Source organism: Silurus meridionalis, chromosome 29 (assembly GCF_014805685.1).
Source record: "Silurus meridionalis isolate SWU-2019-XX chromosome 29, ASM1480568v1, whole genome shotgun sequence".
NCBI lineage: Eukaryota > Metazoa > Chordata > Actinopteri > Siluriformes > Siluridae > Silurus > Silurus meridionalis.
Window position 1 is genome coordinate 12,571,158 of NC_060912.1, and position 25,000 is coordinate 12,596,157.

Consider the following 25,000-nt stretch of genomic DNA (forward strand, 5'->3'; position numbering starts at 1 on the left):
GTAATTGCACCTTACACTGATTTGGTAATTACACCAGACACTGATCTGGTAATTACACCTGACCCTGATCTGGTAATTACACCTTGCACTGATCTGGTAATTACACCTGACACTGATCTGGTAATTACACCTGACACTGATCTGGTAATTACACCTGACACTGATCTGGTAATTACACCTGACCTTGATCTGGTAATTACACCTGACACTGATCTGGTAATTACACCTGACACTGATCTGGTAATTACACCTGACACTGATCTGGTAATTACACCTGACCCTGATCTGGTAATTACACCTGACCCACCCTGATCGGGTAATTACACCTGACACTGATCTGGTAATTACACCTGACCCTGATCTGGTAATTACACCTGACACTGATCTGGTAATTACACCTGACACTGATCTGGTAATTACACCTGACCTTGATCTGGTAATTAAACCTGACACTGATCTGGTAATTACACCTGACACTGATCTGGTAATTACACCTGACCTGATCTGGTAATTACACTGACCTGATCTGGTAATTACACCTGACACTGATCTGGTAATTACACCTGACACTGATCTGGTAATTACACCTGACACTGATCTGGTAATTACACCTGACCCTGATCTGGTAATTACACCTGACCCACCCTGATCGGGTAATTACACCTGACACTGATCTGGTAATTACACCTGACCCTGATCTGGTAATTACACCTGACACTGATCTGGTAATTACACCTGACACTGATCTGGTAATTACACCTGACCTTGATCTGGTAATTACACCTGACACTGATCTGGTAATTACACCTGACACTGATCTGGTAATTACACCTGACCCTGATCTGGTAATTACACCTGACCCTGATCTGGTAATTACACCTGACACTGATCTGGTAATTACACCTGACCCTGATCTGGTAATTACACCTGACACTGATCTGGTAATTACACCTGACCCTGATCTGGTAATTACACCTGACACTGATCTGGTAATTACACCTGACCCTGATCTGGTAATTACACCTGACACTGATCTGGTAATTACACCTGACCCTGATCTGGTATTTACACCTGACACTGATCTGGTAATTACACCTGACCCTGATCTGGTAATTACACCTGACACTGATCTGGTAATTACACCTGACACTGATCTGGTAATTACACCTGACACTGATCTGGTAATTGCACCTGCAATTACTTGCAAAAAACAATGCACACCCGGTGTCGCCCGGTCAAAGGTTTTGCACTGTCAAGCACCATTTACATTTTTTTCAGGACGTGTCACATTCTAGTTATTGTTTAAATATAATATCACATCATATCATATACTATTTACTACTAAAGAGTAAATATATTCTATTTAACATATTATATAATAAACTGTATAAATACAGAATCTGTACACAGCAGTAGTGATTAAAGGAATAAAATGAATAAAATAGAGGATAATTACAGATACTTGCTGGCTCTCCATCATCTCCACCACACACGCAACACACACACTGACACTGGAGCTCACACCGTATCCTGGCTCATGTCCTGCATCGTGTCCTGCATCGTGTCCTGCATCGTGTCCTGCATCAGCTCCATGTCCCACTCGCACACACCAGCGTGGGTCATGTCTGTGGTGAATCGTCTCATAGATCACATCTACAGCCGCCATTTAACTTCCTGTTCAAATAAACACTCATACAATTAACACATCATAGTCACTACACCCCCCCCCCACTACACTACACAATACACAATACAATACACCACACCACTCACACTACACAATACAATACATACTACAAACTTCACACTACAGTACAAACACTACACAATACAATACACACTACACACCTCCACTACACTACACAATACACAATACAATACAATACACACACCACTCACACTACACAATACAATACACACTACAAACTTCACACTACAGTACAAACACTACACAATACAATACACTACACAATACAATATACACTACACACTACACTACAATACAATACAATACACACTACACCACTCACACTACACAATACAATACACATTACACCCCTCACACTACACAATACACTACAAACCTTACACTACAGTACAAACACTACACAATACAATACACACTACACACCTCACACTACAGTACAAACACTACACCCTCACACTACACAATACAATACACACTACAAACTTCACACTACAGTACAAACACTACACAATACAATACACACTACACAATACAATATACACTACACACCTCCACTACACTACACAATACACACAATACAATACACACTACACCACTCACACTACACAATACAATACACATTACACCCCTCACACTACAATACAATACAATACACACTACAAACCTTACACTACAGTACAAACACTACACAATACAATACACACTACACACCTCACACTACAATACAATACACACTACACAATACAATACACACTATAAACTTCACACTACAGTACAAACACTACACAATACAATACACACTACACACCTCCCACTACACTACACAATACACAATACAATACACACTACACCACTCACACTACACAATACAATACACACTACAAACCTTACACTACAGTACAAACACTACACAATACAATACACACTACACACTACAATACACAATACACACTACACCTTCCACTAGACTACACAATACACAGTACAATACACACTACACCCTCACACTACACAATACAATACACACTACAAACCTTACACTACAGTACAAACACTACACAATACATACACACTACACACTACAATACACACTACACACCTTCCACTAGACTACACAATACACAATACAATACACACTACACCCTCACACTACACAATACAATACACACTACAAACCTTACACTACAGTACAAACACTACACAATACAATACACACTACACACCTCACACTACAGTACAAACACTACACACCTCCCACTACACTACACAATACACAATACAATACACACTACACCTCACACTACACAATACAATACACACTACAAACCTTACACTACAGTACAAACACTACACAATACAATACACACTACACCTTCCACTAGACTACACAATACACAATACACAATACAATACACACTACACCCTCACACTACAATACAATACACACTACAAACCTCACCCTACAGTACAAACACTACACAATACAATACACACTTCACACTACACACCTCATACTAAAATACATACAACACACCTCACACTTCACTACACACCTCATACTACAATACACACTACACAACTTACACTACAATACACACATCAGACTACACACCAAACACTACAATCCACACAGCACACTATAATACACTACACACCTCACACTATGCTACACACCACACAACAAACTACACTACACACCACATATAGATCAATTATTAGTTAGTAAAATCTACAACTTTTACCTCAGAGTTATCTAACATTATACACCTTTTACATCAGAGTTAGCTAACATTATACACCTTTTACATCAGAGTTAGCTAACATTATACACATTTTACCTCAGAGTTAGCTAACATTCTACATCTTTTACCTCAGAGTTAGCTAACATTATACACCTTTTACATCAGAGTTAGCTAACATTATACACCTTTTACCTCAGAGTTAGCTAACATTCTACACATTTTACCTCTGAGTTAGATAACATTCTACACATTTGACCTCAGAGTTAGCTAACATTCTACACCTTTTACCTCAGAGTTAGCTAACATTCTACACATTTTACCTCTGAGTTAGCTAACATTATACACCTTTTACCTCAGAGTTAGCTAACATTATACACCTTACATCAGAGTTAGCTAACATTATACACCTTTTACCTCAGAGTTAGCTAACATTCTACACCTTTTACCTCAGAGTTAGCTAACATTCTACACATTTTACCTCAGAGTTAGCTAACATTATACACCTTTTACCTCAGAGTTAGCTATCATTATACACCTTTTACCTCAGAGTTAGATAACATTCTACACATTTTACCTCAGAGTTAGATAACATTCTACACCTTTTACCTCAGAGTTAGATAACATTCTACACATTTGACCTCAGAGTTAGCTAACATTCTACACCTTTTACCTCAGAGTTAGCTAACATTCTACACATTTTACCTCTGAGTTAGCTAACATTATACACCTTTTACCTCAGAGTTAGCTAACATTCTACACATTTTACCTCAGAGTAAGCTAACATTATACACCTTTTACCTCAGAGTTAGCTAACATTATACACCTTTTACCTCAGTTAGCTAACATTATACACCTTTTACCTCAGAGTTAACTAACATTCTACACATTTTACCTCAGTTAGCTAACATTGTACACATTTTACCTCAGAGTTAGATAACATTCTACACATTTTACCTCAGAGTTCGCTAACATTCTACATTTTACCTCAGAGTTAGCTAACATTCTACACATTTTACCTCAGAGTTAGCTAACATTCTACACATTTTACCTCAGAGTTAGCTAACATTCTACACATTTTACCTCAGAGTTAGCTAACATTCTACACATTTTACCTCAGAGTTAGCTAACATTTTACACATTTTACCTCAGAGTTAGCTAACATTGTACACATTTTACCTCAGAGTTGGATAACATTCTACACATTTTACCTCAGAGTTAGCTAACATTATACACATTTTACCTCAGAGTTGGATAACATTCTACACATTTTACCTCAGAGTTAGCTAACATTATACACCTTTTACCTCAGAGTTAGATAACATTCTACACATTTTACCTCAGAGTTAGCTAACATTTTACACATTTTACCTCAGAGTTAGATAACATTCTACACATTTTACCTCAGAGTTAGCTAACATTTTACACATTTTACCTCAGAGTTAGCTAACATTCTACATCTTTTACCTCAGAGTTAGCTAACATTATACACCTTTTACATCAGAGTTAGCTAACATTATACACCTTTTACCTCAGAGTTAGCTAACATTCTACACCTTTTACCTCAGAGTTAGCTAACATTCTACACATTTTACCTCAGAGTTAGCTAACATTCTACACCTTTTACCTCAGAGTTAGCTAACATTATACACCTTTTACCTCAGAGTTAGATAACATTCTACACATTTTACCTCAGAGTTAGATAACATTCTACACCTTTTACCTCAGAGTTAGATAACATTCTACACATTTGACCTCAGAGTTAGCTAACATTCTACACCTTTTACCTCAGAGTTAGCTAACATTCTACACATTTTACCTCAGAGTTAGCTAACATTATACACCTTTTACCTCAGAGTTAGCTAACATTCTACATTTTACCTCAGAGTTAGCTAACATTATACACCTTTTACCTCAGAGTTAGCTAACATTATACACCTTTTACCTCAGTTAGCTAACATTATACACCTTTTACCTCAGAGTTAGCTAACATTCTACACATTTTACCTCAGAGTTAGCTAACATTGTACACATTTTACCTCAGAGTTAGATAACATTCTACATTTTACCTCAGAGTTAGCTAACATTCTACATTTTACCTCAGAGTTAGCTAACATTCTACACATTTTACCTCAGAGTTAGCTAACATTCTACACATTTTACCTCAGTTAGCTAACATTCTACATTTTACCTCAGAGTTAGCTAACATTCTACACATTTTACCTCAGAGTTCGCTAACATTCTACACATTTTACCTCAGAGTTAGCTAACATTTTACACATTTTACCTCAGAGTTAGCTAACATTGTACACATTTTACCTCAGAGTTGGATAACATTCTACACATTTTACCTCAGAGTTAGCTAACATTATACACCTTTTACCTCAGAGTTAGATAACATTCTACACATTTTACCTCAGAGTTAGCTAACATTATACACCTTTTACCTCAGAGTTAGATAACATTCTACACATTTTACCTCAGAGTTAGCTAACATTTTACACATTTTACCTCAGAGTTAGATAACATTCTACACATTTTACCTCAGAGTTAGCTAACATTATACACATTTTACCTCAGAGTTAGCTAACATTCTACACATTTTACCTCAGAGTTAGCTAACATTTTACACATTTTACCTCAGAGTTAGATAACATTTTACACCCTATACCTCAAAATTAGCTAATCCGCTACACGTGTCCTGGTCTGTATAAGTGTATTAAACAGCCTTGTCCTTCCTCTAGATGATCCTCAGCAGATTTATCTGTAATCACGGTTCCACTCGAGACAAAACCTGACTCTGACTCCACCCACTTCCCCGCCCACAGTGTTGGTAGTGTCACCATGGTGTGATGGAGTGTAACCGGCCTTCATCATCATCATCATTATCATCATCATCATTCTTCTTCTTTTTCTTCTTCTTCCTCTTATTATTATTATTATTATTATTATTATTATTATTATTAGGTTTTGCATGGTCTAATTCATTATTTATTTTTTATTTATATTATATAATTGTTATTTTATTGTAAGCACTGGTATTTTATAATGTATATAATGTTTTTAAATCACATTATTACACACACACACACACACACACACACACACACACACACACACACTCTGGGGGTTTATGTACAGTACTGTATAGACTCTATTATAGGTCTTTATTTATTTTTATTTCACATATATACATACACACACAGAAACAGATATACACATACAGTATACATACATATAGGACAAGTGTGGGGAAGAAAAGAAAGTACACCTGGGGAAAAACAAGTCAAATCATAATATAAATAAAATACACATAAATAATAAGATAAACAAACAAACAAATAAAGCAAATCCCCAGTAACAAGTAAATTACTGAATAAAAAAATCCAAGCACAGGGTTTACTCTCTTTCAGCTTTCAGCTTCTATTAGAATGAACCGGATATTCGCCGGACTTGAATATGGTAATATATCTGATATGATGAATATGCAATTTGGAAAGCAATAATTAAAGATTAATAATAAGGTGCTTATCAAATTTGAAGAAAAAGCAAGTTACAGGTTATAAACTTAGAAAATTCAATCCAAAATAATTGAGTATGAGGAAATTCCCAGACAATATGAAGAGCAGATTCATTAGAGGAACCACAAAAAGAACAGCTTGTGTCTGAATCTCTTTAAATATGCTTTAACGTGATCAAATCTCAGCAGAAGTTGAAATGAAATTTCCCTGACTTTATTAGTTACTCCTTTACTTTCATAGGTTCACAATTCAGGATACACCTATTATTTAGATTTTTCAATATGTAACTTCATAAATCAAGTGTGCAATCTTAAATGGGCATTAATTCACATATGTTTAGGTGAAGATTGAAGCTGCAGAAAACAACTTTATGTGATTAACTGCTCATGGGATTTGGGAAACATCTCATAAAATTAAGGTGACGTCATCTATTCAATTCTATTCAATTCAATTCATTTTTATTTGTATTGAGCTTTTAATAATGAACAGTGTCTCAAGCAGCTTTACACAGATAATGTGGTGATAAGAATAAATAAGTTCTTTATAAGTGTAAGTTTGTCCCTGATGAACGAGCCAGTGGAGACTGTGGTGAAGAAAAAAACTCCCTGAGATGTGGAGTCATCTTCATCTCCCAACCAACTAATGATGATTTATCTATACAAATTCCCTGAATGCACTTTTCACTTATAAATGTCGACAGTAACTGCACAGAGAGCAGGAATAAATAAGGAGAAATTGGAAATCCTTGTTGAACTTCTCTAGATAAACTAAATCTAGGATAGGTGCCATTTTTTTATTGATTGAACAAGTTCCATTATTGTAAAGGGTTTAAATAACTTTGAAAATTCTTTCTCCAAAACCAATTCGATTTAATTATTTAATAATAAATTTGTGCTCCAAAGAGTCAAAAGCCTTATAGAAATCGAAAAACAGAATGAAGCTTCATCATTCTCTACTCTTGTATCAATTCTGATTAATCTAATAGATCAATAACCAGCCTAATATTATAAACAATGTGCCTCTTAGTCATAAAGCCAGATTGGGTCTCATCTCTTATAGAATTTAGAACAGAGAGCTAAACATTTGTAATCATTATTAAGTAAAGATATAGGATGACAATTTCAATTAAACATAAATTTGTTTGAGGATTTTGAAATTAAAGAAGACTAAAGTTTGAGTGAGAGTTTGGAGGGAGGGCTTTATTCTGAATGCTTCCATTAAAGACTAAGTAAAAAGGGTTAGGGTTAGGGTTAGGGTTGATAAAATGATAAAAAAAAAAGATAAAATTCTGTACCTATCCGGTCCAGGAGATTTATTGTTTTTGAATTCTGTAAAATAATTATTTATCTCTAATAAGGTCATTTCACTATCACAAATTCTCTGTCATCTCTTGAAATAATTTTGAAATGATTATTAGATTCTAGAAATGCACAGGATGCCTCTTCTGAATAATTGCATTGGTTAAGTTTACTGTAAAAATCAGCACAGAAACGTGCAATCTCTCTCACGCTCTTGTGAGTGATGATCTCATTGACATTTTAAGATTCAATTAATGAATATTTAGAACAAATCTTGTCTAATCTAAAAAAACTATAATGATTACATTCTCCCTCCTCTATTCATTTAGACCTTATATAAGCACCTTGTGCTCTATAAATATAAATATAACTCTATCTCTGGTGACTTAAAAGTAAAAGCTGCAATTTGGGACACCACCCTATTTTCTTCTGTGTTTTTAAGTTTAGATAAATACTAATACTTTCCTATTTAAAATTTCAGCATCTCCCATTGACCACAGTATGAATCCAACACTGACACTTTCCTCCAATACTGCGCTATTAATAATTTCATATTCGTTTTAACAATTTCACACATGAGAAGAGAATTATTTAATTTCCAGTAAGAGGGAGCTGAGCTGCATTTGAGGCATGCTGTAGGATTAACCTGAAGAGAGAAAGCTCTATGTTCTGTAACAGATGTTCTTTGCTAGGCTTTGAGAGATAAGCCAGGACTGCTTGGAGAGGTTCTTGTTGCTCCAGGTGTAGCATCTCTGCCGTGGATATGTTTCTCTCCAAATATCAACAACACTTAATTGTGTCATAAAAGCATTTATTGTAGGATGTGTAAAACCAGTTCTAGGAGGAAATCTATCCAAATTGTTATTCAATGCCATATTAAAATCCCCACCTAAAATAAGTTTGGCATGTGGAAATTTTCTAAGAATCGTTGCATATTTTCTTTTATTGCAATCAACAAAGAAGTGTTTTTTAGATGAGCTGTACCCACATATATTTAACAGAATGGAGGTGGTCTGACCCTTAACATCACTAATAGAATTAATATCTCACCAGTAAAGTTATTCTTCAGAACAGCGACACCTGCTGATCGTCCTGTGCCAAGAGACATCTATATGTCACCACTGGGACCTCCAGAGTTCAGCATCACCTAGCGTGGAGTTTATTTCTTGAAAAAAGCAAATGTTTAACCCGTGCTTTTTAACAAACAAAACAAATGGCTTTAGGTTTAACATTGTTTCTTAGTCCCCTGGTATTAGCAGAAATGAAAAAAAAGACATTGTTAAATGAACAACAATAAACAACCATTAAAAAAACACAGTAAAAGGCATAAAGTCAAACCTGACTATTGGATAAAGATGAAAGAAACAGGGCTCAGACGACTATAATAAGTCCAAATGAAATACATCTATAAATAAAAGTCTGCTGTAGTAAAAGGCCATGATGACTAGTGCTGTGATAATGAGTGTTTTAGGAAAACGAGCATCATACCAGACACGGTTGATAAAGTTCACAAAGAAACCTCGACCCTAACCCTAACCAATATAATAGGCCTTTTACCCAGCAGCCCTTGTTTCTTTTACTCTTGGCCACAAAGGCTTCCATCTTTCTCGGTCTGATGAAATCAGAGCCTCTGCAAAGCACAAGTTATTATCTGTAAGAAATTGGGATTTTTTATTTGGCAGCTTTCCACAAAGTATCGTGAAGAACCCGTGAGCTAAACCTCATGATGATGGTGCGAGGTCTTGTATTGTCTCCCCTTTTTCCCAGGCAACAACATCTGGGAATTTCCTTTTGGCATCAGGGAAGGTCTCATTGTAAATACGAATGACTGTAGATCTGATGTCTTCATTGTTACACTCAGAACAATCTCAAGTTCTATCTACGAGACAATCTCTCCAAATCTCAAATGCGGCTTTCACAGGCCCCATGAGACGCTCTTCAGCTTTAAGCCTAAATATACATCTTTCACATTCTTCTTCAAATCTTGTACTTCTGCACGTTTGCTTTAGTCCTTCTATTTTATTAGTATTAATTAATAGGAGTATTAAATAATAAAGAGAGTGGAAGTGACAGCAGAATCAGCACCTGAACTTTTTCCTTCCTTTAGAGCAGGAGGTTTGTTTGGAGGGACAGGGAGTGGAATCACACAAAGATTTGGTTCATCTTCAGCAGGAGAAACACCTCCATACTAATATATAATATTATCTGATCTCTCCTTCCATGTTTCAAACTTTGGCATGATTACAGAGTTGAATATTTTTCTATGAAATGTAGTATGCAGATTATAGACTCGAGATAGAACTGAAGTTTTAAAACTCGCTCTTAATCTATTATAGGTCACTTTTTGTAATTACGCCGGGGATGACGTCACTTGGTTAGAGACGTCAGCGCGTGCGCGAGTTTACTGTGTAGTGCTCCGGTCCGCGCGTGACATCACACCATGGCATCGCCGGAACGTGCCGCAGCGTCCGAAGGTGAGTGTGTGTGTGTGTGTGTGTGTGTGTGAGAGAGAGACACTGTGTGCTTATTACATCATAACACAGTGTGTGTGTGTGGATGCGGTATCGCTCTACAGCGCATGCGCAGAAAATAAATCCACGTGCGATGTGATGCTCCTGCGTATGTCAGTACAGCATAATGATATTTCCGTTCCCTAAATTTGAAGATTTGATAGTTTTAACAAAAGAAAATGTAATATTTATTATATTTATGAGAGATTAAACACAAGGTTTAGCAATTCACACTATTATTATTATTCAATTTTTCTGCATAAAAACAAATGGAGAAAAGAATAGAGGAAATAATGGAGGGAAGAATGGAGGAAAGAATGGAGTGAAGAATGGAGGGAAGAATGGAGGAAAGAATGGAGGGAAGAATTGAGGAAAGAATGGAGGGAAGAATGGAGGGAAGAATGGTATGGTGTTCATCATCATCATCCTCCTCCTGTGTGTGTGTGTGTGTGTGTGTGTGTGTGTGTGTGTGTGTGTGTGTCCTCAGACAGCGTGTGTGTTGCAGATCTGCGGATTGTGCTCTTGGGCCGGACCGGTTCTGGGAAAAGCTCCACAGGAAACAGCCTCTTGGGGAGTCGTGTGTTTCAGACTGATGTCTCTCCTGTGTCTATCACTCAGCATTGTGTACAGGCCCGTGGTAAGGTTGATGGGTGGAGCCTGCAGGTGATTGACACTCCAGGTTTTTTCCACACCTGCTTGTCTTCGGAGGAGGTGTGTGCAGAGGTGGCACGTGGCATGGTGGATCTCGCCGCTCCTGGACCTCACGCGCTCCTGTTGGTCGTGAAAGCGGGAAGGTTAACGCCAGAGGAGCTCATGAGTCTTGAGTGGATTGGGACAGCACTGGGTTCAGCAGCACTCAGACACACCGTCCTGGTCCTCACACACGCTGACCAGCTGCAGGACAAAGCAGTTGAGAACTTTCTACAGGAGAGCAAGGAACTGTGCGAGTTCATGCGGTCATGTGATGGCAGGATTCACACGCTGGACAACACAATCGACAACGATCAGGCACAGGCCAGCATGCTTGTAAAGAAGATCCAGAAGATGGTGAAGAAGAATGATGGGAACTGGTATGTCTGTGAGCAAAGAATCGTAGAAGAAAAGGAGCAGGTGCAGGAGAAAGAGAGAGAGGATGAGAAAGAGAGGAGAATGAAAGCCGAGCGGGAGTTCTGGTGCGAGTTGGTGACCGCCATGGGGAAGGGGGCGCTGGAGAGCTCTGGGGTTCAAGAAAAAGGCAAAGGCAAAGTAAAAAAATGCAAAGTGGTGCAGAGGGCGGCGGCGGCTTTGGTGTCCACGCCCCTTTCTGTGACATCAGCTGCCAAAATGGTGGGTGGGGCTGTGAGGGAGGGAACTAAAGTGCTGTACAAACACCGGAAAACCCTGCTGCAGTGAACACACACCATCACCATCACCATCACCACACACACATACACCATCACCACACACCGCCACACACACACCATCACCACACACACACACCATGACCACACACCATCACCACACACACACCATCACCACACACACATACACCACCACACACACACCACCATCACCACACACACACACCATCACCACACACCGCCACACACACACACACACCATCACACACACACACACACGCCACACACACATCACCACACACACACACACACACACACACACACCATCACACACACACCATGACCACACACCATCACACACACACACCACCACACACACCATCACCACACACGCCACACACACAATCACCACACACACACACATCACCACACACGCCACACACACACCATCACCACACACACACATCACCACACACTGCCACACACACACCATCACCACACACCACACACCGCCACACACACACCATCAACATCACCACACACACCATCACCACACACACACACACACACACACCATCACCACACCGCCACACACACCATCACCACACACCGCCACACACACACACCATCGACACACACACACCATACACACACACATACCATCACCACACACCGCCACACACACACACCATCACCACACACCGCCACACACAATCACCACACATCGACACACACACACACACATCACCACACACATACACACACACACACCATCACCACACATCAACACACACACAAGCACCCACCATTACCACACCCCGACACAATCACCCATCACCCACCATCACCACACACCGACACACACACAATCACCACACACCACCACACACACACCATCACTCATTATTGATTAGCACTCCTGCAGCAGTCCACACCTCAGACCTCGCTCGTGTGTGTGTGTAGGGGTGCAGCTGCTGTCAGGTCACACCAGGTGGAGCAGATAGAGGACTCCTGTGCTGAAGGTCATATAGAGCAGCATGCACTAACACACACTCATTATTATACACATGTGATAATGAATAGAGTACAGTAGAGGAAGTGTAGAGTGTGTGAACACTGTCATTTACACCATTTATTTCATTTTCATCACTGAAATCATACAAATAAACAAACCACTGTCTTTCCTTCTGCTTCAGATCCTCAGTGACTTTACTTTCTCATACTGCACACACACACACACACACACAGCACAGAAACACGTCACACGCCTTCACCCACCCAGTCTATCAGTCTATCGTTTATTGACCATACATATTTTACAAAACACACTCAGAAATGAAAAACAAGCACTCATTAGAAAAAACACTGCCGATGAAGTCTTTGGGAGGGAGACTGTGTGTTTACACTCCTTTACACACTCAAATTTGTAGAACACACACACACACACACACACACACACACACACACACACACACACACACACACAGTAAACAGTCCGAGTGCCCCACCTGCTCTGTATTTGATCAGTTACGATCCTTTGGATTACAGTAAACTGATCAGTGAGAGAGATCCAGAGTAGAATGCAGGTTCTGAAATGTAACGCTCTGATTAGTCCAGACGCTGAGCTCACACTCTGAATCAGTACCGGATCAGATCAGATCAGATTTTCTAACCAGGTGACAGACATCAGTGCTACAATAATCAAACCCTATGAGCTGAGGTGGGTCCGGGACCTGCTACAGAACTGAGTACAGATCAGACTTTTTCCATCACATCAGCATCTGATCCTGACGGACTGAAAACATCTGCTCAGCCACTCATTACATCTGTAGAGGGAAATGTAGAGTTGATCCCTTCTTGGCACTCACAGGACAATACACACACACACGCACATGCTCTCACGCGCACACACCCACCCACACGCGCGCACACGCACACACACGCACATGCTCTCACGCGCACACACGCACGCACGCACACACGCACAGGGACAGGGTGGTGGAGGAAGACATTAGCATGTGTGCTGTTTGCTTCAGGAGTATCAGTAAGGCGTTTTAGTATGAAATCATTACTCTGTACATTAAGGCACGTGTGTGTGTGTGTGTGTGTGTGTGTGTGTGTGTGTGTGTGTGTGTTTTTCCTCCAACATGGCGGCTGAGCTGCACAGCTGGGGTTTGTAGTTTCTATAAAAAGTTACTGTATTTCCTTTAAACTATCAGATGAGTTGAAGTTGGTGGAGAAACGCTGATGCAGGAAAAACACATGGGGGCGGAGCTGCAGCTGGTCTTCAGATGGGCATCGGCAGAGACATCTTCCCACTTCCTTTTATCACTGAGAGAGAGACACATTATATTATAAAACAGTAGAACACTGGTGTGTGTGTGTGTGTGTGTGTGTGTGTGTGTGTGTGTGTGTGTGAGAGAGAGAGAGAGAGAGGTTATGTACATACCCCGGGTAAAGTAGAGGTAGAAGAAGTCGCAGTAGAAGATGGTCTGGACCACTCCGGAGACGACAGCAATCTGGTCGAAGAAGCCCTCTGTGTGGTAGCGCCAGACCCAGTTGGCCAGGTAGAGGGTGCGGTACAGCCCTAAGAAGAACAGGTAGTGTGTAGTGATGGACTCTGCCTCGCCCGTCTTCGTGATCATGAAGAGCTGGGGCAAGATGGCCACCGACTCCAGGTAGATGGAGAACGTCCACAGGATCTACAACAGAAATAAATAAAGCGGTATGAAGATGATGGTCCATCTGGATGTCTGGTAACAGTCCACTGGTGTCTCATGTGGGTGTGGCCTTCGTGGTGTGTGTGTGTGTGTGTGTGTGTGTGTGTGTGTGTGTGTGTGTGTGTGTTAGTTCAGAAACAGGCTGCAGAGACACACCAGCCACAACATCTCCACTACGTTCTCCTGAACATCTCAACAACTCTCCCAACCAGCTTTTCTTCCATTCATGTGCATCAGAGTGGAAAATATTGTTCAGATTTGGGAACTGGGACTAACATGGGACTACACACACACACACACACACACACAGCGCTGCGTCACTGTAACACACCTGAATTGCTGTCTAGTGTACACTAAGTGTGTGTGTGGCAGTCAGAGGGGGCGGCGCTAAATGACATCGCTACAACAGTTTAAAAATAGCGGCTACCTGCGATAGTTGTTGAATTAACCTGCATGTTTATCCTGCTGTCTTAAACAAACAGAGAGGAAAGACTGTGTGTACTCAGGAAACACAATAAGTGTACTTTCACACTCTCACACACACACACAGTGTTGACTCTGCTGACACACCCTCCTTTACACACACATCCTCACAGTCTCTCCACTGTGTGTGTGTGTGTGTGTGTGTGTGTGTGTGTACCTCCAGTGGGGTGAAGGCATAGTTCTCGAGGAAGGAGAGACCAGCAACAGGAACTAACAGGAACTCCACACGGAACGAGTCGTTCTTACTGTCGTACGTGTTCCTGAAGCGCATGTAGATCAGATACACCGTGGCGTAGGCTAGCACCAGAAACACCACCTGGGGGGAGAGGGAAAGAGGTGGGGGATATACAAATATGCCTTTATATTCCTCTGTGTGTGTGTGTGTGTGTGTGTGTGTGTGTGTGTGTGTGTGTGTGTGAGAGAGAGAGAGTTACCTTCATGATAGCGTTGTATGGAGAGATAAAGACGGTGAACAGGTCCAGATATCTGGTGGTGAAGACCAACGCGAAGAGCACCTGGGACTTTCCTGAGATACCTACACACACACACACACACACACACACACACACACACACACACACACACACGTCTCTGTCAGATGTATAGTGCATTACACAGTGTGGAAGTCATTTTATACCTTATACAGAGAGCTGAATATCACATTATTCACTATTAAATACAGTGCACTATTACATACCTCTTATAGAACACAGCCTTTAAAGTACACTACCACTACACAGTGTACACTACCACTACGGTGTACACTACCACTACACGGTGTACACAACCACTACAGTGTACACTACCACTACAGTGTACACTACCACTACAGTGTACACAACCACTACAGTGTACACTACCACTACAGTGTGCACTACCACTACAGTGTACACTACCACTACACAGTGTACACACCACTACACAGTGTACACTACCACTACACAGTGTACACTACCACTACAGTGTACACTACCACACAGTGTACACTACACTACAGTGTACACTACCACTACAGTGTACACTACCACTACAGTGTACACAACCACTACACAGTGTACACTACCACTACACAGTGTACACTACCACTACATGGTGTACACTACCACTACAGTGTACACAACCACTACACGGTGTACACAACCACTACACGGTGTACACAACCACTACACAGTGTACACTACCACTGCACAGTGTACACTACCACTACACAGTGTACACAACCACTACAGTGTACACTACCACTACACAGTGTACACAACCACTACACAGTGTACACAACCACTACACAGTGTACACTACAACTACAGTGTACACTACCACTACAGTGTACACAACCACTAGACAGTGTACACTACCACTACAGTGTACACTACCTCTACAATGTACACTACCACTGCCACTACACAGTGTACACTACGACTGCCACTACACAGTGTACACTACCACCACACAGTGTAGACTACCACCACACAGTGTACACTACCACCACACAGTGTACACTACCACCACACTACTACTACAATGTACACTACCACTACACTATCACTACACAGTGTACACTACCACTACAGGGTACACTACTACTACAATACCACTACACAATGTACACTACCACTACAGGGTACACTACCACTACACTACCATTACACATTGTACACTACCACTACACAGTGTACACTACACTATACAGTGTACACTACACTATACAGTGTACACTACACTACACAGTGTACACTACCACTACACAGTGTACACTACCACTACACAGTGTACACTACACTATACAGTGTACACTACCACTACACAGTGCACTATACAGACTGCATAACCACTACATATGGTGTATGGGTTGTTTCTTTCACACGTATGAAGTGGACATGTGTCTTATCCTCCACTGAACTCATAGTGCACACACACTATATAGTGTTCAATGATAAAGTAGTGCACTTACATGTCGAGTGTTCAGGACGCGGCCTATTAAATCTCCTGTAAGAGTGTGTTTAAATTGTGTGTGTGTGTGTGAAAGAGAGAGAGAGAGAGAGAGAGAGAGAGAGAGAGAGAGAGAGAGAGAGAGAGAGAGAGAGAGAGAGGTGTGACGTGTCAGGTACCTGCGCAGGACTTGGTCCTCCAGATCTTCATGAAGAGGATGATGATGGCCAACAGATGCGACACGTCACCGGCCAGGCGAAACACGTTCATCCTCGCGCGCGTTAATAAACAGAACCGGAAATGGAAAAAAAAATCACAACACAAACCGAGTATGAAGATAATGAAATACCGACACCGTGCAGGAGGTCCGAGCTGGTCCGCGCGGAGTGTGTGTGTGTGTGTGTGTGTGTGTGTGTGTGAGAGAGAGAGAACAGATTTCCGCGTGCACACTGTCCCGCTGTGTCTGTGAGCACCGATGCGCGTGCTGTCACTAAGGTTCTTATTGATCCGGTAATCACACGACACTAATGGTGTGCTGTGCACGAGCGCTCGCTCTCTGTCTCTGCGCGTGAAGTCGGTGTTTACGTGGCTGACGGAAACCCCGCCCTCACGCGCACGTAGGAATTCCTACATCGAGCATGAAAAAACAAAAGAGAACCACGTGCATTAAAGGGACAGAACACCATTTACACAGGGTTGAGTGTGTGTTAGAGTCTCTCTCTCTCTCTCTCTCTCTCTCTCTCACACACACACACACACACACACACACACACACAGCCTGGTGTAGAACAACCCGTCTCTGAACATAGACAAAACTAAAGAGATGGTTGTTGACTTCAGGTGGACATATAGTGATCACTTCCCACTGAACATCAACGACTCCTCTGTGGAGATCATGGAGAGCAACAGATTCCTTGGCGTTCACCTAGAGAACCTCACCTGGTCCCTCAACACCTGCTCCATAACAAGGAAAGCCCAGCAGCATCTCTACCTCCTGAGAAAGCTGAGGGAGGCACAGCTTCCACCTTGGATCGCAAAAACCTACAGGGAGGACGGCCAAGTAGATCATCTGGGTCTCTCTTCCCTCACACACACACACACACACACACACACACACACACACACATTATTCTACATTTGTGTATTTGGTGCACATGGGAGAACATTGGTGAATAAACTGCATGTAAACAGAAGAACCAACCCGTCTGTTTATGTTCATGATGCAGTTCTTCCCCAGCTCTGTTAAACATTTGTAATTCAGGAGAGAACAAAAACATGAGAAGAAATACTGATCATGATCCAGACCAGAAATGGTAGAAGAGAAATGGAGGACTACCTACAAGAGGAATGGGTTCTGTTTCCTGGTTCTTCTCCAGGTTCCTCCCTCATGTGAAGACTTGGGCAGAAAAAAACACAGGAGGCCTTTAGTAAGACGACTGTAACTCAAGAACAGACAATAAAAGTAATTTCCTGTCCTGACCAGAAGAGGGAGACATAGTTTTACTGTAAACTGTATGATTTGGAAGATTAGAAATGAAGTAAAGTCAAATAATCTTCTAAGTAATAATCTTAAGTCAAATAAACAAATGATAAATCACCTGAAAGCACTCAGATACAGCCTCCATCAGCTGTGATTGACCTCCTTCTGTACTCCAGCGGGACAGTGTGCACGTAGAAATCTGTCCTGACACACACACACACACACACAAACACACACACACACACACACACACACACACACACACACACACATCGCTTAGTGGTGGAGTGGCCTCTCTCTTTGCTCGCAGTTTTATTGTGTTCTTACGCAGTTGAAGAGATTTTAAATGGGAGGCTTTTGAGAGATGAGATTTTCGTCTGTATCTGTGTGTACGCTCACACCATTGCGGTGGAGAGGATGTTTTTTAGACACATCGAGCAGTGTGATCTCAGACTGCAACACTGCAGAGATTCTGATTCTGGGTGGAGATTTTAACTGTACTAACTGTAATTTAGATCAGAACCATGTAGAACCTAATGTAGCTTCCCGTAAGCGTCTGAGGGAGATGATGGAGGCCCACAAGTTAAGTGACATATGGAGAACTTTTAACAAGAGACAGTACACATGGGGCCATGCCATGGATACCATGCTCTCCCTGGCAGGACCGGATCACTTTTATGGTCTTAAACATCAGCTGACACCTTTTACAGTGTTTTATTGTTCCAGTAGATATCTCTGACCATAGCATGGTACAGTGTACTATCACCAAAGAGAACATTAAACCTGAGAGCCTCCTGGCATTTTAACACTACACTTTTAAAAGACGCTAATTTTAGAGAGTCTTTTACATATTTATGGAATTGTTGTAAATCTGAGAAGCTCACTTCAACTGCGGTGGGATTTTACAAAAACACAAATCAACGTATTTTGCCAACAGTACACTCTCAACATCACAAGGGACATTGTTAGATCCCTGAAAGCCCTGGAGATAGAAATAGTGGAACTCCAGCGTTTGGAGGCCACCGGAAATCGAGGACATATTGAAATCTTCAAAAGTAAAAAAGCCTAAATGAATGACCTGTTAGACATCACAGCACAGGGGGCGCTGGTCCACTCACGCTTTAAAAGCACAACTGAGATGGATGCTCCTTCTAAGTTCTTTTTTGTTTGGTTTCATGGCCATGGTCAAGGTGTTGTACAGTGAAATTGAGAGTGTACTGAAGGTTAATGGTGGTTTATGTGCTCCTTTTAGAGTCTACAGAGGGATACGACACTGTCAGGAATGCTGTACACTCTAGCAATCAAACCCCAAGAAATCGTCTTTCTGGTTTTAATATTCCACACTCTAATACTTCACTTTACCTGTCAGCGTATGCAGAAGACCTGGATTTAATGCTGGGATCCCAGTCTGATTTTAATCAAGGTTTAAAAGTACACTGAGTTTTTATCTTCAGCAAAAGTAAACTGGGGAAAGAGTGAAGCAGTTTTAGTTGGGGAGTGGAGAGGTGGAGAGGTGGAGAGGTGGGAAGCTGACACTCCCAGGAGGCCTGGTGTGGAAAAGAGGTGGTTTTAAATACTTGGGTGTCTACCTGGGGAGTCATGAGTTTTTTAAATAAAAACTGGGAAGAGCACATTGAGGGCAGACTGAACAGGTGGACGTGACTGGTTCCAAAGTTGTCCTAAAGGGGGCGAACGCTGGTGATCAACAACCTGGCAGCATTCATCTCACCAGCAGAACTGCAGCTTTTCGCCTCCAGTTTATCCAGAAACTCTTAACCGGGCCCAGGAACCTGGTGTGGAGAACAGCAGCCAGTGAACTCTTGCACATGGTAGGAGGATTGGGACTGGGCAGAACTTTGTTTTTAATGGACACACACATGCTGGATGTGTCTGGATTACCAGTCTTTTACCGTGGATTTTTTAAATTTTGGACTTTGTTTAGAAAATGAAATAAGAGCTGTGGAACACTACACTGGCTGCTGGAGGAGCCCCTGGTCTACAGGAGTTGGCTGGACATCTCTGATGCGACCACCCCCACACTGTCCAGAGCTCTGATCTCCTAAAAGATCGTCACACTCCAGGAGCTAGTGAACATCACAGGGACAGACCTGTGACGAAGGGAGGACCTGGCTGCACGTATGGGACTCCAGTCCCTGCACATCGCCAACCAGCTCCTAAACTTTTGGAGGTCCACACAAACAGCAGAGGAGCGTGTTCAGCTATAGGACTATAAAATCGTCAAGAGCGGTCCTGCAGAGGAGGTTCCCTTTTCCCAGCTGGACATTGCTCCTGACCTCAACGGGTGTGGAGGTTCCCCTCCTGGAGTGCAGGCGTGAAGGGGGGTTCTTGGTTGATTTGAATGTGTAGAAGAGTGTGGGGTACGTGAAGGTGTTTGAGGCAGTGTGGTGTTTTTCTCCCTCTACCCCCTTCTCGCCACTCTCTCTATTTCTCTCTCTATTTTTTCTTCTTCCCCTATTTGTATTTATACATTGTACTGTGTTTATACTGTTATTATAGTATGTTTATATTCTTTTTTATATATTTGCATTTATTTTTATTTCTTTGGTTTTGCTGCTGTAACATAGAAATTTCCCCACTGTGGGACGAATAAAGGTTTATCTTATCTTATTTCTCTCTCTCTCTCTCTCTCTCTCTCTCTCTCTCTCTCTCTCTCTCTCTCTCTTCTCCTACACATTACTGCAGTGGCTTTCACTTTTGTCATATATGTGGTTTTCACTCCCACCTGCCCACTGAGTGCTGAGCAGGAGATGCTCTACCATATAATTTACCCTCGTTCTCTCTTTCTCTAACACACACACACACACACACACACACACACACACACATACACACACACAAACACACATTTTTTCATTTCCATAGCAACCTTTGGTTGGTTGTATGAAAGCCCTGGATCAGGTTGAGTAAAGATTTACAGCTGCATGTGTCCATTCGCTCATCACTTCATACAGACAGGAAACTTCTAATAAAGTCATCAGAGCTTCAGGAACTGACATAAGAGCAGAAAGTGACGACACATATATCTCTGTGTGTGTGTGTGTGTGTGTGTGTGTGTGTATGTGTGTGTGAGGGAGAGATCCACTGTATAGAGGACAGAGTTACATAAACATACCCGTTATAGTTGGGTCCCTACGGCAAGAGAGAACACGACAAAGAGTCACACACACACACACACACACACACACACACACACACACACACACACACTGTGTGGGAGAGAGAGAGAGAGAGAGAGTGCTGGTGTGTGAGTGTGTGTGTGTGTGTGTGTGTGTGTGTGTGTGTGTGTGAGAGAGAGAGAGAGAGAGAGAGAGAGAGAGAGAGAGAGAGAGAGAGAGAGAGAGAGAGAGAGAGAGAGAGAGAGAGAGTGTGTGTGTGTGTGTGTGTGTGTGTGTGTGTGTGTGTGTGTGTGTGTGTGTGTGGAGGAGAGTGTGTGTGCTGGTGTGTGTGTGTGTGTGTGTGTGTGTGTGTGTGTGTGGAGAGAGAGTGTGTGCTGGTGTGTGTGTGTGTGTGTGTGTGTGTGTGTGTGGAGATTACTGCGGTACAGAGTTCAGTTCAGAGACAGACGGATTACTGAAAAAGCAACAAATGAATATATTTGTTGTTTCTCATCAGTTTTTCATCATTAATTAGTTCCACCCGAAGATCTTATTCCAAGGAGAAACACTCTTCAGGTAAGATTGACTCACTTCATACTGCACCCTGATGTGTGCGTGTGTGCGTTTTGTGTGTGTGTGTGTGTGTGTGTGTGTGTGTGTGTCTCAGTAACGTCTCAATTAACACCAGAATGACTTTAAAGTGTTCGTTAGGGACAAATTGTTGTGTCAAGTTTTTACACAAAGACAGAATTATACCACACACACATTTATTTTTGAGATGGAATAGACAGATGGTGGTTTATGAAGCAACTGTATGAAGTATAAAATGATTTCCTTCATTATGAGTAAAAGATCAGTCTGTAATTATTGCGGCTCCTGAACAGTTTTCAGATCTTTATGTTCTGATATCAGGTTTTGATTAAAACCAATCATCCTGAGATTCTGTATTTTGCTATTCTACTGTAATTTCCCCAAATTGATGATTAGAAAGAAAACAGCTTCCAAATGTGGGTGAAAAAGAGTTTCCTGGTCCTGTACATGTGAAGGTCCTGTAGATGTGAAGGTCCTGTAGACATGAAGATCCTGGAGATAAGGTGGCCAGGTTACAGCTGATTATCACTTGGCTGATCGGATGATGTGCTGTAACCTGGCCTTGGGCTTGTACAGTGGATGAGGTGAACCAGACATTTATCCAGAAGGTGAGATCTTAGTAATGAAGGTCTTTCACTAGACTGGTACTGATTACAGTGAAGTTTGACTTCAGAAAGTAACTTCTCATTTGAGAATTAGTGAGAAACTAGCACAGTGTAAATGCCAGGGTAACTGCTAATGGAAAACCAATAACCTTCAAGTTTCTCAGATAGAGAAGTTTTTTTTAATGGCTTTGGATTAATTATCTGGTGTCTGAGGAACCTCAACTTTTGGAAGGTATCATGTTCATACTCTCAGATGAGTATAAGTAAATTAGAGAATGCAGCAGGACTTCCACAGATTTGAGAGTCAAAGCTACACAACAATGACAACATTTTCTCATTAAATCCAAAACATGAACTTTCTGCTTCATTTTGATATACAGACATAACCAGCCATGATCTTTTGGATTTCTCTGTTTATATAAACCCACCATGGTCTCTGCTGTATGATTTAAGGTCTGGTCTTCTCCTCTAGGTTTTACCAACTGTCTGAGAATTGATTTTAAGTTGATCAGTTAATCTGTAGTGTTGGTCCATCTGCCAGAGGGTTCTGAGACTTCATGATGAGTCTCTAAAAGGACTTCTTTACCAATAAATGGGATGTCTTGGGATATGTTGGAATTCTCTCAGAGTGGGAGACCAGCATAATGCTTGAGTGATGGTGGGGATTGGCAGAAGATGGGTTTCTGCTTAGACTCATAAACCTTCTGAGAACCTTCAAGAATGAGAACTCAGGACACGTTTTTGCTGTTAGTTTTTATTGTACCACATTACAGTTAACTTTAAAAACCTGTTCTAAAACTGAATCAGTGATATCTGGTGTGTATGGAGTATAGTTCTGTATTCTGTAACTCTTTTTCATGAAATTTCTGAATGTTCAGAAACACAATAATATGGTAGAAAAAATGGATTTTCTGGAAAATAAAAAAATTCTTAAATGCCCCAGTAGCTCGTATTTCCCAGAAGACTCTGAAGCATCATCCAGTAAGTACGCTGGTGTGAGTAAACAGCTTCCTGCAGTGGAAACTTACCTCAAGTCTGGATCAGGTGCTCAAGTTTCCTCATTTTCTGTCATTTTAAAAATTATGTTGTTGTCCTTCTGTGAGTGGTTTGGATAAGTGCTCTGTGTGTGTGTGTGTGTGTGTGTGTGTGTGTGTGTGTGTGTGTGTGAGGGCGAGACAGAGAGCACTCAGTATAGATTTATTAAAAAATGAAACACACTAATTGACTTCATTTGGTTCATCTCGTTTGGTCATTTATTGAATCCAGATTCAGTTTATTTCTGAAAAACACAGAAGCCATTTTTTCATTAAAACTATCATTAAACTCCAGCGAGTCCAACTCCTGGGAAAATAGGGATTTGTGTTCCTTCCCAGATGAGAAGGTGGGTCTCTGTACTGCAGCTCTGTAGCCCCTTATTCTTCTTCTGGTATGTACCAGAGAGAGACGTATATCTGTGTTTCTGTTGTCTACATCTTCTCCTCATCTACACACCCTGAGCTCAGCTGGAATACACAGTGAATAAACCAGTCTTCATATAATCTGTGGATGATGTCACACTGTCTGTCTGTGTTCTCATTCAAAACATCCTACTCTGCAGAAACATGAGACAGAGCGCGAGAGAGAGAGAGAGAGAGAGAGAGAGAGAGAGATGTTGTCAGTCCTAATTATCTTGACGCTGTGTTCAGTTCCTCTCTGTACTTTAACTGGTCGAGCGTTCGATCAGCGACTCTGCTGCAAGGTCACATTAGTGTAACAGAGCGGAGAGTGGACATTTACAACTCAAACAGAAAGAACTGTGTCTCAATAAACTCTTTACACTCCTTACTGATGCCTCTGAGCAGCTGCAGTGCCACACACACACTAATGTCAATAAAGATTCACACTCTCAGGGTCAGGGTCTGCTGTGTCTCAGCTCTGTGTATGATATCATTAGAGGAACATGGTTGTAGTTCCACACTTC

General features: G+C 41.3%; 4 protein-coding genes across 11 annotated transcripts in view; 2 read left to right on the forward strand and 2 right to left on the reverse strand.

The window, feature by feature from the left end:
- Positions 1-6,196, reverse strand: part of LOC124382265 (meiosis inhibitor protein 1-like) — an 18,676-nt gene extending 12,480 nt beyond the window's left edge. For 5 of the 6 annotated variants that reach the window (XR_006925004.1, XM_046844472.1, XM_046844471.1 and 2 more), the window contains exons 1-2: positions 6,119-6,196; positions 1,457-1,674 (exon numbers count right to left, since the gene is read on the reverse strand). Coding sequence is in view for 5 of the 6 variants with exons in the window: in XM_046844472.1 (XP_046700428.1) it covers positions 1,457-1,666 (210 nt within the window). In the remaining variant the exon portion in view is untranslated. The remainder of the gene's footprint in view (positions 1-1,456; positions 1,675-6,118) is intronic. The other variant, XM_046844474.1, reaches the window with a different exon arrangement.
- Positions 1-22,028, reverse strand: part of kdelr3 (KDEL endoplasmic reticulum protein retention receptor 3) — a 30,588-nt gene extending 8,560 nt beyond the window's left edge. The window contains exons 1-6 of one of the 3 annotated variants that reach the window (XM_046844484.1): positions 21,998-22,028; positions 17,428-17,636; positions 15,754-15,854; positions 15,477-15,635; positions 14,566-14,818; positions 13,394-14,447 (exon numbers count right to left, since the gene is read on the reverse strand). In XM_046844484.1, coding sequence (XP_046700440.1) covers positions 14,404-14,447; positions 14,566-14,818; positions 15,477-15,635; positions 15,754-15,854; positions 17,428-17,518 — 648 coding nt within the window. In that variant the 5' untranslated portion in view covers positions 17,519-17,636; positions 21,998-22,028 and the 3' untranslated portion in view covers positions 13,394-14,403. Of the gene's footprint in view, positions 1-13,393; positions 14,448-14,565; positions 14,819-15,476; positions 15,636-15,753; positions 15,855-17,427; positions 17,907-21,997 lie in introns of those variants that run through there. The other 2 variants (XR_006925005.1, XM_046844483.1) reach the window with 2 other exon arrangements.
- Positions 10,661-12,291, forward strand: LOC124382272 (GTPase IMAP family member 9-like). The gene is made up of 2 exons (XM_046844482.1): positions 10,661-10,740; positions 11,264-12,291. Exons 1-2 carry the CDS (start codon positions 10,707-10,709, stop codon positions 12,166-12,168), a joined length of 939 nt encoding a protein of 312 aa, XP_046700438.1. The 5' UTR covers positions 10,661-10,706; the 3' UTR covers positions 12,169-12,291.
- A 210-nt stretch (positions 22,029-22,238) lies between the features above and the next one.
- The window catches only part of kcnj4 (potassium inwardly rectifying channel subfamily J member 4), a 9,155-nt gene continuing 6,393 nt past the window's right edge, over positions 22,239-25,000 (forward strand). The window contains exon 1 of the mRNA XM_046844477.1: positions 22,239-22,420. The gene's annotated coding sequence lies outside the window, so the exon portion shown is untranslated. The remainder of the gene's footprint in view (positions 22,421-25,000) is intronic.

Coding starts and splice junctions, on each gene's coding strand:
- LOC124382272 (XM_046844482.1), top strand. CDS start 10,707: ATGGCATCGCCGGAACGTGCCGCAGCGTCCGAAG. Junction 10,741..11,263: donor ACGTGCCGCAGCGTCCGAAG/GTGAGTGTGTGT, acceptor GTGTGTCCTCAG/ACAGCGTGTGTGTTGCAGAT.